This window comes from Motacilla alba, chromosome 4 (genome assembly GCF_015832195.1).
Source record: "Motacilla alba alba isolate MOTALB_02 chromosome 4, Motacilla_alba_V1.0_pri, whole genome shotgun sequence".
In the NCBI taxonomy this organism is placed as follows: Eukaryota; Metazoa; Chordata; class Aves; order Passeriformes; family Motacillidae; genus Motacilla; species Motacilla alba.
This window is the reverse complement of record NC_052019.1, coordinates 40,278,106-40,292,709: the sequence shown is the minus strand read 5'-3', so window position 1 is coordinate 40,292,709 and position 14,604 is coordinate 40,278,106. Positions and strand designations below refer to the sequence as shown.

The 14,604-nt window shown below is 37.3% G+C and overlaps 1 protein-coding gene across 13 annotated transcripts in view; it reads left to right on the top strand.

The window, feature by feature from the left end:
* Positions 1 to 14,604, top strand: part of RAPGEF2 (Rap guanine nucleotide exchange factor 2) — a 186,773-nt gene that overhangs the window by 105,317 nt on the left and 66,852 nt on the right. The window contains exon 1 of one of the 13 annotated variants that reach the window (XM_038135131.1): positions 10,113 to 10,377. The exons of 8 other annotated variants lie outside the window; for them this stretch is intronic. In XM_038135131.1, coding sequence (XP_037991059.1) covers positions 10,324 to 10,377 — 54 coding nt within the window. In that variant the 5' untranslated portion in view covers positions 10,113 to 10,323. Of the gene's footprint in view, positions 1 to 10,112; positions 10,378 to 10,398; positions 11,282 to 14,604 lie in introns of those variants that run through there. 4 more of the 13 variants (XM_038135134.1, XM_038135133.1, XM_038135130.1 and 1 more) reach the window with 4 other exon arrangements.

The window sequence follows — 14,604 nt, the reverse complement described above, 5'->3', positions numbered from 1 at the left end:
ATAGACACAATGAAAGCTTGACTTTGTGAAAAAGTGTTAAGGATGTGGAGAGGTTGGAGGGAAAAACAATTTTTTAAGCATCCTTGACCTTAGAAGTGTTGCAAATACATTTACAAAGGAAAACAATGCCCAGAGAAACAAGTGGGGACAAATGTACTTGGTTGTCAGATATGTTTGGAGCGCAGGATGTTCAAGGATTTTGGCTTTAGAGGCTCATATAAGTTATGGTACCTGGACTATTTAAATAGATTTGATTTTGGAACTTGCTGGTAACTGATTTTTCCCAGATAGAGGAAAAATGTGAAGAGGAAGGAAGCTGAGAAGGTTCTGCTCTGTGGCTTAGGCAAAATGAAAGCAAGAAGGTTGCCTTTATTTATTTTTAAATAAAAATTGAATTGAACTCACTCTGTTCCTGGTTATGACATACATTAATTTAAGTAATGTCAGCAGAAAAACATAATTATGTACACACCTAAATTTGCAGAGTATTGCTGATGAGTAGTAGCATGGTATGCAAAGTTTTAAACATTTTAGCATAAAAAATGCATCCTTGTTTGCCAAAAAAAATTTGTCTCTATTAATAACAAAACAGTATAAAATAATTTATTTAACATTTCTAGTGTTCATGTTGAAAGTTAAATACACTACATTGATTGTTCCATTAATAAAGGGGCTAGTTCTGAACCCTGCCAAGTGCAAGTGTCCTTTTACCAGGAAGGATATTTGTTAAGCTGCTTTTCTTCATCTACAGCATCCAGTGTGTTATTTCAAAAGCAACTGCTTTTATTATTCCATGATGGTGATGATCTGCTCATGATTGCAATTGAGCTTGGCGTGCACATCATAATGGGAAGTAATACAAAATACTAAACAGATAGACATAGTCTGTATATTTGAACACATCCAGGAACATTAATTCCTGAAGAGTGTGGCTGTGTTATACATGTTCGATGCATTGTAAAGTGAGACTACAAAAATGGTGGGATAATTTTACCTGAAATGTGAAATGCTTGAGATGTTTGGGCAGCTCATGGTAACTATTTTTTAAAATGGAAGTTGGATGTTTCTTCACAGGAGCATCCACTGGTAACGTTATAATGGCAATAAGTAACTCCCATCTCTGTGTTCTGGCAAAACACCTTTGTAGCCTCACAGCTTCCTTTCTTCATCCCTGTTGTAAGGGACTGTTTCAAGTTATGTATTAAGTTTTGTATTATTATTAATATATGAGCAATGCTATCATTTTATTTTGTGTAGCACCCAAAGCAAAGCGAAATTGTTAGTTCATCATCCTTTTAGTAATTGCTACGGGCAAGCTAATGCAAAATTAATGACATGCAGTGTGTTATTTACTCAACTTGCAGCTTCTGTCAGAGGTTGTCTATTTTTATAAATTACATCATCCTTACTGCAGAACTCTTATATCCATTGGGATTTACTGTTCTTCCATTCCCTTTGGAAGGGCTCACATTGATGTGATAACTGGATTTGTAATTGTGATTAGAAGTGGAAACTCAGAGAAACATTGAAGCCATGCAGTATTTTCTGCAACTGGAGTGTCAATAATATTTCTGAGGGTTTTTTTTAACATACTAATGACATTGGGTCCTGTTTACAGCTTGTGGAGTTGACAATGACCACACTTATGTAAAACTTTGGTTAATAACAGCATAGATTTTCCAGAGTAGCATGATTTTATTGCTAATACTGACTTGTGATATGCTCTTTTATACTGTATACAATATTGTTTTTCTGAGATGTAGGGTGTAAAACTAAACGTGAGGTATGTCGTCAAAGCATAAAGTTGATCATGCAGCAGAAAAATGGGTTTTTCATAAGTCTTTTCTAAATTGATCATTGTGCAATGTAACTAAATACAAATATTGTATTTCTACCAGTTGGACTCGATGATGACTTGTGAGTCCCTTCCAACTCAGCAGATTCTGTGATTCTAGGATTAGAGCTGAGGAAAATTAAAAAAGCAAATATATACATGTGTAAAAGGATATCCTCATTAAAATGAGGTTGTTCAGTTAGAAACAAACTGTTTGTATATAAAGTACATATGGGGAAATGGGATCTGTCATGTTATATTTGCAGAATGCCAGTACAGATCCTTTCAATGCTGGGATTCCTGTACAGACCAGTATCATGAGTGATAGTAGTAGTGCAGTTATTTTCCCACTAAAGGATGGAAAGAAATTGTCAGTTCATTTTTTCCCAAGCATCTGATCCACTGTTATGTGACCTGAGCTTAACATAGTGACTTAAACATAAAATTATTAGTATTATTAGGTGTTTCTGAGTACTTTTAATAAAGCCTTGTATTTGACTTGACTAGTTTCAAATTATCATTTTGCTGAGTGTATTTCAAAGCTCTAAAAAAAGGAACAAATTTAGTAGTTAAAATATCCTAAACAACTAAGAAAGTATAGAACTTAAACACGGGGAAAATGTAATGATCCAAGTTCCAAGAAGGCAAATGGCATTCTGGCCTGGATCAGCAGTGATTGTCATTGGTGGGGCCACTCCTGGAATCCTCTGTTAAGTTTTGGGTCTCTCACTGCAGAAAGGACATTGAGGTGCTGGAGCATGTCTAATGTGTGATTGGTAAACCATTTTCAACTTTATTGAGTAGATGTGTGTATTACAGTGCCCAGGCTGGATCCTGCTGAGTGTAAATGCCATTATCCATGCTTGCATCCTTCACTGAGTAACAGTTATTTCAAGAGAGCTAACAAGTCCTAAGTAAAGCAAGGCTGTTACCTTGAATTTACCACAAGGTTTGTGTGTGAATTCTTTCCTTGTCCTTCACCACCCTGTTGTGTAGACATACTTTTTATGCACTTTCAAAATTCCTTCTATTTGCACTTTTCTGATGGAAAAAAACTTGATTTTTTTTCCTTTAAAACCCCCTTTTAAAATGTAAGGTTTAGTTAAAGTGTTAGTATTCTGTTGTATGTGTAATGGGTATTGGGAGCTGGGCTTGAGGTTTGAGTGGCTAGCATTAATTATGTTTGAATTTTCAGACAGTAAGTTTTAACATACAGCTGGAGCAGCTGGCAGGTGTTATGTGTATTGTTGATGTGCCTGGCAGAAAACCTACACATATTGTGTTCTCACAATTTTCATTATTTTATATGCATGTGTGTATGCATGTGTATACATTTTACAATGTAAAATATTTTACTTTTCCTTCCTTTTACTTCTAAATTATGTATTACTCTTGAACACTTATTTGGTGAATGTAAAGGCCTGCAGCTAACTGGTTTTAAAGTTTTTGAATGATCTGTGGTGCACAAAAGACCACTTTAAAAGTAAGAATTCTGACACCAGTCTAGGAATACAAAACAGTGTAGAACCAAATTACTCAGTCTGGTAGGTGCACTTCTACCTATTTTTATTTAACACTTCTGTATCTAGGTAGCTGATCTTGTAATTGCAGGGGAAAAAATGTAGTGTTACATTTGCAAAATGTGACATCCATCAAGTGATGGTAGTTGGCTTCCTGATTTATTTGATTAGGGAAGAGGAAAGGGAAAGGGCATTTCTTACACTTTTGTATTAACTTTTCTTTATTTGAAGGATATGATGTCGTGGTTTGACTTCTTTTCTATATAAAACCAATTTAGTTCATTTTGCTTGATAATTATTTTTAAAGGACATGTGAAATTTTATGGGGTTTGTTCCTGATAAGAGATCTGTATAAATTATTTCTGTATAGTTGCTAGAGGCAGGGCACAAAGCTCTCAAGATATATTAGTGCATGGTGCATTACACAAGATAGGATATGCAAGGGCACAAGGAGAGAGTTCTCCCAAAAGAAAATGATCTTACACTAGTAAACTCTTCAGTGTCGATTTTAATTGGGAACCCCGGAGAAGCTCTTCAGAGAGTCTCCTGGCATGAGACTATGACGGGAGACAAAAATGAGTTATTCCCTTCCAACAGACAGCTGAAGTGAAAATTCTCTCTTACAGCAAACAGCTCTTTCAAAGTTAAAATTCCTCAAAACACCAGAGATAAGTAGTAAGCTACCCTGGGAGATGTCCAGGTTCTCATTAAAAAAGATGAACAGACAGTCTGGTGGTTTTCTGCTGCTCCTGTCTACGTCTGCACCTTGAACACAATTTCAGATTCTCCCTTAAAACTTCTAGGTAAGAAACTGTTAGAATGTCACACACACAGAATCACAGAATCATTAGGTTGGAAGAGACCTGCAAGATCATCAAGTCCAACCTATGCATTAACACCTCAACTAAACCATGGCACTGAGTGCTACATCCATTTTTTTTTTTTTAAACATATCCAGGTATGGCAACTCTACCACTTCCCCAGGCAGACAATTCCAGTACTTTATCACCCTTTCTGTAAAAAACTTTTTCCTAATATCCAGCTTATGTTTCCCTTGGTGCAGCTTAAGACTGTGTCCTCTTGTTTTGTCAGTTGCTGCCTGGAGAAAGAGACCAACCCCCACCTGACTACAACCACCTTTCTGGGAGTTGTAGAGAGTGATAAGGTCATCCCTGAGTCTCCTTTTCTCCAGGCTAAACAAGCCCAGCTCCCACAGTTGTTTCTCATAGAGCTTGTGTTCCAAGCCCCTCACCAGCCTTGATGCCCTCAGAAAAGCATATTGTATTAGCTTAGAACAAAACTACTGCCCCTTCACTACTGCTGAAGTCACCCAATGAATAAATAAGCAAGAAAACCCAACAGAAAACCAGCTAGCATTTACAAGAGACTGAAAAATCTGGGGTTTGTTTGTTTTTAATCCATTAATATTTCATATTGAGACATTAAATAATTGTTCCTCTGCCTTGGTTGGTCTCAGATACATGCAGTTCTGTGCCACAACAATCATCCTTGCAGTGCAAATATGTCAGCGTATTTCAGGGAACAGGTTTCAATGGAACTACGATAATGACTTTAGCAATATAGAATGTGGACAGTTGATTTGCCTCAGAAAAATATGTGAGTTTTATTTTTACATAGGATACACATGAAAGAGTTATGCAGTCATCCACCTTCTTTAAAGTTTTCCTACACTGTTCTACAACAAAGAACGTGAAATTTCAGGGTTGCCTCACATAAGTGAAGGACTTGTGTCCCTGGATTCCTGCTGCGAAATTGGCATGGACATGATGAATATCTGAGAGTTTTTGTGGATATTTTGTTAGTTTGTTTTTCCTCCAAGACAGTGGGCCGATTTGTATCTCAGTAGTGAACCTCATCCCCAGCAGGTATGGATGTCAAAGTGCTGTTTAGATCTGGTAAAGACAACTTGCTACTCCTGTATGCTTGACATCATGATTCTTGACCTTAAAAGCGTGTCTGCTGTTTTGCTTTCATGCTTTTCTCCCCATTTTAAGAACAGAAGGCACATTCTCACTTTCTCTGATGTAATTAATATGCCATTGTTAAATCTAGTCATTACACCAACTTGAGAAAATTTTGTAAACATTGGGAAAAACTTCCATCTATCCTGACATAATACATTTTTTCCACTTCTGAAGTACTGAAACAGTTAAAGAAATGAAACTAATCTGCGACCATTCTGCCAACTGAAGTCATTAATATTGCAAATTTCATGTCTAATTTTAAACTTTTAATAAGGATAATGTATAGTTTTAAAGCCATACATTCAATTTCATGCTTGTGTAAGAACAAGTGTGTTATTTTGTATAAAAATCACAGGTAAATCAGTTAAACATCACATAAAGTGACTTCACAAACATGCATATAATATATGTGTATGTAATATATTATTTTGAGAGATATTCTGGAAATAAGACATCTTGTCACATTTTGGATGAGTGACCATCCATAGGTTTTCTTTGTATCTGTTCTAATATAGTTGTCAAAATAAGATGATTCGATGGCAAGTATTTTAGATGAGTACTATAACTTGCTCCCATTTTAAGATGAATGGCATGCAAATAAAAAAAAATTGCTGTGCTGTGCACAGAAGGTGTCAAATGAGTCTGCTGTCAGAGGGAAGATTGGCAGTCTATGGAACATCCACCCAGCTGAGGCACCAGCCCGACTGCTCTGGGCTTTTCATTATTTTAAAGATCTGGATTATAGATTCATCTGCAGCAGCAGTTCAACAGAAGGGCATTTGTTCAAATGGTCTGTAACATTCATAAATGTGTTATCAAAACAGCACACACCAGTCCATTGTAAGTCTTGCTTTGGTGTCACCAGTTGTGAGTGGACATCTTTACAGTGATGGCAGTGCCACAGCCTTAGGAATTAAAAAATAACATGGTGAATACTGTTACTTTATCTGTGTGTTTTGGCCAAAGTGGTATTTTAGTACCTTGGAGAACATATTTGGTAATTTTCCTTTATTCAACAGTTTTATTTACAGTTCTCAAAGTTCTTGAGAAAATACTAATAGGGATAGGTATGCCTAGACAGTCCCATGTCTGCTTTATGCTGATAAATAGGAGCTCGCTTGCATCAAATCAGGTCATATGGCCAGAGATTTAAATTGTTGGCAGTAAAATTGTCTGAATGCTTTAGAATAAGTCTTATGTATTGTATGGGACGTGTAAGTATATCGTAGCATTTTGAGTGAATTATTGTTTTTGGTTTTTAGTGGTTTCAGTTGGTGTTTTTAAATCTGATGGGAGCAACAGACTTTTACATAGTGATCTCTCTGGTATGGTTAGTGGGAGGCAGAGAGCGCCAGCATTATAAAATTCAGAAGCATGCTCCTGGGAGCTTTAGCAGTTTTGTGTCCAATAGCCCTGAGCTTAAATTTAAGTTTTAAACTTCTTTCCCAGTGAGGAGGATGGGAGAAAAAGAAGATAGGTCTGCCTTATTTTCCCTAAAATTATGTACTCCATTCTTGCACTCTTCAATTTAGCTGTCTGTTATTCCACCTACACAGCTGTGTAATATCTGTGTAATTGTCCCTTCACTGTGAATGTTTTTTCTAGCTACTGGAGTCATGCAGTGGCAGTAAATTCGGTGACCTTAGAGTGTTCTGTTGGTTTTTGACTGGGTATCTGAACATGAAGGAAATGATACTTTACATTGTGTTTAAAGGGAAGGGGAAAATGTGCTGATAATTTCTGATTTTGAGGTACTTCAGGAAAAGAATGGTCTCTGTGTATGTAATCTGTATAAAAATTTAAGTGCTTCTGTAAATAGTTGTGAGTTCAGGTAAATGCTAGGAATTGAGGTAATCTGTTGTTGCAGCATTAGTCATTAGCCTAAAAAGGTTTAATACTCCAGGCATTGTTGGCACTGCTTAGGAGAATGATATCTTGTGAGATGATGTTCTAGAATGTAAAATAGTTGAGAGACATTACAGTCAGATGATACACGCTGCTGAGATCTCTACCAATTTCTACCCAGAATTCAGTTTTGCTTGTGAATTCCTAATCCTGTGGGGTAGTCCTAGGATGTCTGTACATTTGTAGTTGATTTTGAAATGGCTTTTTAACATTCTTTTCTGTGACTCATAAAGGGACACTAGATTTTTAAAAATAAAAAGCAGCCAGGGATAGCTCATCATGTGCAATTATTGCATGTCAGGTTTATTACCATTTCACTTTAATAGCCTAAAAGCATTTGCAAAACTGTCTTGCCTCCCCCCCCCCCCCCCCCCCCCCCACAAACTTTTAAGTCTAAGCAAGGAATTCTTTCATGGGTTTTGAAAAACTCCTGAACAGAAAGTTGCAGGTTGGTTTTCTGTGATGTGTTTATACTTGTTTATGATAGAAACTTTCCACAATACATTGTTTTTGTGTTTTACACTGATTTAAATTCCAAACATTTTTTCACTGTAAGCTATAACAATTCACTGGACTTCTACTTTAATTTTTTTTTTGAAAATAATTTATATGAGAGTGTTTTCTGAACTGAAAAGGGACAGTATGTACCATCACACTATACCTGGAAATGGTGGCAGTTGAGGAGGAAGGAGTAGGGAAATGGAATTGACCATTTATTTCTTAAAACTGTTTTGACTCACAAATTGTTTGTGGGTGGTATAGTCGTCACCTAATTTCATAAATGTCACTTTTCACATTTTGAGGCTTATTTTTCTGTTTTGGAAACCACAAAGTTTTTTTGTCAATCTGATGCATGTAAACATCAATTAAACTTTATTAGGTTAATAAAAATTTTTGTATTCATGGACAAAGTACTGGCTTAATTTACTAACGGATGAGTAGGGGTGTATGGTGGTGACCGGCATAAGTAGTAAGAAAGTGTTTCATGGCAATGTTATATGAAAGTTTTGTGTTTCACTACTATTTTGATGGGTTTAATCATGTTTCCATGTTACTTGTGAAGGCTTATGGCACAGAAACCTATGCTGGATTTTAGCTGGAAATGTCAAGTGATGCAGAGAGGAGGCATGTTGATAGTTGCATGTGTGACGGAGTTCAGAAAGTGGTGTACTGCCTTCCTGGGCCGGGGAGATGTTTCTGTTTTGGCAGAACTTCATTTTTTTACTGACACGAGCATAAAATACTCAAATTCTGCTCATGGTGTTAACCACAAGGCCACCCAATCAGATTGAAGAGGATTTTAATTGGTTTGTCAACAAGTAGTATTTTTAAATTTTGTACTAGACAGGGTTTGCCTTAGCTTCTTAGAATTCATAACTTCTGCTACTTCTAATCAGCACTTCATCAGAAAATTGATTGTGCTCAGCATTAAACTGTTTTACAAGGCTTAAGCATAATTTAATGTTTTAAAATCATCTGTTAGTTGCACTGGCACATGACAAAGACTTTCAAAATTCTAAACTAATTGTTGTAATTGAATAATTTAAAGAATAACTTATCTTTTAGAATATATTGAAGACCAAGGGCATAAGTATCATTAAACTCACATAAATGTAAATACATTCAGTTTAAACGATGTTGTATATGAAACTGTGTCTGTTGAAGAATTGTGCAAAAAATAGACTGGATTATTTCAGGATCTTCTCTGCCATTACTAGAATTAATTTCCACTAATTTTTATAGTCCCATTTGCTAGCAATCATTGCCAGAAGTGAATGAAATCAATGTGTAACAAACTAAGCTCATTATCAGTGTACATGTTAATTTGGGGAAGGCAGCTGCAGATTGTATGACATAGCATTCTGTAGTCTCCAATTTTTTTCCTGTGTATTTTGCCTCTGTAACAACTAAGTCTTTTTTTTCTATTGTCCTTGTTGGGGAAAAAAAGACTTTCAAGTTATTGTAAAGCCAGATGATCTCTGATTTTAAAGAATGTGTTGTAAAGATGTTACAGAGAACTGTACTAAAGTTGAAGCCTAATGGAAGTGTGTCATGTGCCTGGCTTGGTCAATCCTGTGTCAAGTGGTGCAAACCTGTGGCACTTCAGAGGTGCATTGTACGGGGCTGACAGTTTATTGCTTGAGCACATCCCTGTTGCATTTCAGCTCCACTGCAGCATGATTTTACCAATACAGTGTGAGAAGGAGTGTAGTGTAAATGGGAGTGACTGGGGACATTTCTGATTTTAGGATACAATTACATTCTGAGGGGAGAATTATAAATGGCATATTTATGTCAGTCTTTTCCACAGCCTTTATACCTGTGTGTTTTTAGTAGAATTTGTGTATTCAGTGTGCAAGAAGAAGCAGCAGCTCCATTCAGGAAGGCTTGAAATGATATGTTAAAGGTGTCTGGACATGTACCTCCCACACCCTGTGGGTAGATGTCTCCGGCCTGTGAAAGGGCGAAGCTGCTGAAAATCTGAGCGAGCTCATCAAGTGCACTGTTTGTAAATACGTGATAAAAATGTTTACAGCTCTGCAGCAGCTCTCTTTTGGGGGGGGTGGGGGAAGGGAGGTGATGTCTCTGCTTTAGCATTATCTTCTTGAAAAGTCGTGCTCAGTTCAGGATTTGGTGAGGTAAACGTGGGTCCGTATTCCCACCCTGACTTCAGTGATATTCTTAGGAGCCAGCAGCGAACGGATCCCTCCCCTCTGGGGATGCCTTGATCTTCCGAGGCTGATACCTGACACAGGCAGGAGCTTGCTGTTTTATCTGCATTGTCCATCTCTACCTTAATGAGTGAAACAGTTAAGTATCAGAGGGGGCGAGCCTCTAGGAATGTGTCTTCCATTTGACTCGAATATTTCGGTGGATAAAGGGAGAGGGAGGGAGAAGAGAGAGAGAGAGGGAGAGAGAGAAATCCACTTACATCACTCGAACTGCATTGAGTGTGTGCCTGTGTGCAGGTTAAGAGACAGACTTCAGTGTCTTTGCTTTCTGCAGGAAGCAGCAATGCCGTTTGTATCCTAAGAGGAATTTTTTATTTAGAAAAGGAAGCATTCTTTCTACCCAGGAAATGGCTTTCCTTGTGCGTTGCTATGCCAACTGCCTGCAGCCATGGTCTTCCAAAGTAAGCACAATAACGTAATTATATTGGCGTATTGCATTCAGACTCATGATTCTCTGGGTTTTTGTGTGTGTAACTGTTGTATTTTTGTTGCTGACTCTTTGGGCGGTAGAAGTGCTTGTCTCGATTGTGAGGAACAGGCATCATAAAATTAAATGCCCATCAATGTCATGCTGCTGAGATTAATTGTGCAAACTTGGTTAGCTGAGTGGAACAGAGATCACTGGTCACTACTCTGTCAGCATCATTAGCAGCCAGGGGAGGAGGTCCCTATTTGTGTGCGCTGCCCTGATTTTGGGGGAGTGCAGGCTAGTGGTGGCGGGAGGGGGGAGGCTGCATTTGTGAGTGTGTGATTGCAAATGAAACAGGAGTATTAACAATGCTTGGCTGAGTGCTGGAGGCTGGTTCCTGCACCCTGACCAATATAATACTGTATTAAGCCTTTTTGAGGGAGTCTCTGTGCAGTCAGCCATTTTAGCTTTTTTTCCTCCTTTTTTTTTTCCCGCCCCCCCCACACCCACCCCCCCTTTCCCATTCCTCAGGCTCAGGGAATGGTTTTGTTCCCTTGAATGGATGCTGGATATGTAGGGTTTCATCAGGCTCTGTACGTCCTGACACGCTTCGACTTTCAGTGTTGCAAAAATGGAGACTAACGCCGTCATTCGGATTGCTGCTCCGCACTACAAGTGCGAGGGGGGTTTTGAGCTTACCACTAGTGACACTTTTAGCTCCAGCTTGGTTTCACCCCCTCCGCCTCTTTTTAATTTAATGCTGTAGAGGGTGACTTGCCATCCATGAGAAATTGGTACATGATGTGTAAATTCAGTTCAGCTTATGTTTCTTCATTATGAAACCACTTGCAATCCCAGCTAACCATGGAGTTGTGGGCCAGCAGGAGAAACACTCAGTAAGTATTGCAAATTCTGTTTGTTCTATCAATAACCTGTCACGGGCAAACTGCATGGAGATTGAAGCTGCTTGTCGTCCTGCTCACTGCCTTTCCTGCTTGTGGGTTTCATTGCGGGTTTGGAAGGAAAGCTGTACCTGAGGTGGCATTAATGTCGGTGGCTGTATTTGAAATTGTTTTTAGCTTCAAAAAGGCAACACTGTAGGTTCTTTCTGAATGTTAAAAATTTATTGAAAAAATGCTGACATGCTTTGGCTGGGCAGGAAGCTTTGAGCCATCAGTTAAAATCATTATGCATTTGTTCAAACTTTAAAGCAATATGTAAGCTGTATAACAAGTGATATAATTGTAGGTGATGATAAGAATAGATTTATTCTGTGTAGTGTGTGGTACTAGTGTAGTTTTGCCTTGTAGCATGGCGTTGAACATCTGTGATACACTTATGCTGAAATGCAGAAACTGTTAGTAAAACAGGGAATGAACAAAAGGCATAAGTACTGATGCTTTCTAATTGATCCCATGAGTCAGCTACACCTTTGTCATGCTTTAATCCCATAGGCTGCCTGTGTTTATTGTTTGGGAAAAATGCATTCATAAGCAGAAGAGCAAACATTATTTAACAAGGCCTCAGGTGTCAGGAATTAGAAAATTAGGTTTTGCATGACAAAAATGTTCTGTAAGTTTTATAAGAATGTATAGAACCTTATTGCTCAGTAAAAAATGTTTAAACCTTCATGCTTGATTTTATATGGTTCAATATAGTTTTCAATCTTAAAATTTGTTTCTTGAGAAGATATTTATGAATATGTGTTCTGTGACTACCGTGTCTTAGAATGCTCATGGGAATATGACCACTATGTTCAGCAGATACAGTTAAAGAATCCTAAATAGTGGGAAGAAGTGATAGAAGGAACTTTTTGAAGGAAGAACATCTTTTTTTTTTTCTTTTTTGCTAGAGTTCAGTGTTGATTGTGTAGAAATATAGAAAGTAATCTAGAAATGTTTTAGAATGTGTCCAGTGAATTTTTCTTGCAAGTGTAGCAACATATCACAGTTTCTTATTGTAGACTGTTTTGTTCCTTGCCCCTGTTAATTACATTCTAAGTGTAAGGGAGTTCATGTAACCAAACCGTTTGGTGTTCATGAAATATTTAGAACTTAATTTAAAAAAAAAAAAACCTCAGACAAAACCCACCTTCTTTCCTCCTGAAACTCAAGCACTGAAGAAGCTGAAAATAGAATAGGATACTTTGAATTTGCAAATAGGAATAAAATAAAAAAGCTGGCTATGTGTTGCATATGTTTTCCTGCTCTTTCTCCCCTCCAAAGAATGTAAATGAAAAGTTCTAGATTTACTCTGGTAGCACAACAAGTTTAACTGGTATTAAATAAGTGCTTATAGATAAAGGGAAAAAAAAAACAACCTAGCTTTTTAGAAACTCTACAAACTCTGTCATATTCTAGTTGTATAACTTTGGGGTATTTAAATCACAGAGATGAATTTCACTCTCCAAAATGGAGACTGGTCTGAAATGTAGGAATAGTAAAAGGAAAAAGGTCAAGGTATTGCTTTACAAATGTCCCCATATATGCAAGAGAGGGAAATCATACTGTCTGACATGCAGTTGCAGATTTTGCATGAGAAAGACACAGTTTAAAGACTATATAGAACTTAAAAATGAAACTGTTAGGACACAGACTAGCTCAGCAAAAACCACTGCTTTAACAATGAAACTTTTCGTGCCTGTCCACCAGGTAGACATTATTTTCCTTGGAAGGTAAGACTGAAAGATGTAAATTTTTCGTAGAGAGGGAAAGGGAGCTTGGAGTCCCAAGTCATAAGACTTTGTCTTACTTTGCCTAAGAGGAAAAACTTCTTGAATTAATCATTTCTGGTAATGAGTTATTTTCATGTTAGTATGTTCCCAGAATTCTAAATATTTTATTGATATCTGACTTGAACTTATTTCAAGGAGAGAGGCTTAATTACTTCTGTGACATCCCCACCCAGAGTCTCACAGCTTGATTTGCTGGAACTGAATGCAAAATTCAGTTCCAATCTGGAGATGACTGCAAAAATCTCCCGTGCAAGGTTTCACAAATTTCTGTGAATTAATTTTACTTAATGCTGTTAAATCTTAATTTCACACTAGTTTAGTTAGGGAATGAGGGATTGTTCTGTGAAAGTGGTATGCAAACTGACCATTGTGTTAATTATGGTGAAAATGGAGAGAGGAAGAGTAAAAAATGCTCTTGTGTTTCCTAGATTTTTTTAAATATAAAAAATGAAGTCAGCAGCATCAATCAAGTGTATTGGTCTTACGTGCCTCATATTTCATAAATTGGAGGAGTTTGAATCAGTGCTACAAGCACATATCTGAAAGTGATGTTCCTTGATACACAACTACTGTCATCTGTTTAACAGGGAGTAAAATTATGCTGTGGGTGAAAGATGGCAGAGAAATGAAAGTAAGGGCTGTTGCAAAAATACTTCTGCTTAGTTCTTGTATTTGATGTACTTTATCAGATTTTGTGTAATTAAAGGAATCTTATAATAGTTTGAGTTGGAAGAGTCCTTAAAGACCATCTTCTTCCAACCCCTCTGGCATGGACAGTGACACCTTCTACTAGACCAGGTTGCTCAAAGCCCCATCCAGCCTGGCTTTGAACACTTCCAGGGATGGGTCATCTTCAGTAGGTTCATGGTGTTTGGCTGTGTCCTTGCTGGTTATAGGAGTCCTCTCAACCAGCTTTGTAGAGCTTTCATTGTAATTTTCTTAATCTTAAATTTTAGGAAGATGAATGGTGTTGCAAAAAATCTTGTTTTGTGGATGTTCAAACAATCTCTTAAAAAGCTTCACACATTGAATCTTACACCTGGTTTATTATGTAGAAAAAAATCACATGAAGGTCTAGTGCATGAAGGTTCCCATTGTAGGCTTGGGCCTTGTAAGGTGTTAGTTTTTGACCTCATTTCTCTTTTCCTTTGTATCTGTTGTTTGTAGGAACTTTACTCAAGGTCAACTAAAAAAAAAAAAAAAACCAAAATGAAAAAATTGACAGGTATAATGACTGTAAAAATGGGACTTGAGATGCATAGCTCTTGCATGACTGTGTAATGATTAACAACTCATGAGTTGCACAATACATTGGAGTAACCTATGGACAACCTGTAAGAAAGTATAATTTCACTTCAGGTGTAATTGAAATAAAGTCTGATAAAAAAGGACAAGTTTTGCTGCTGGCACAGTGACACTTCTTTAGTGATCATGGGTGCTGCAGTCTTTCATGTGCTCAACCTGTCTTGAATTACTAAAAAATAC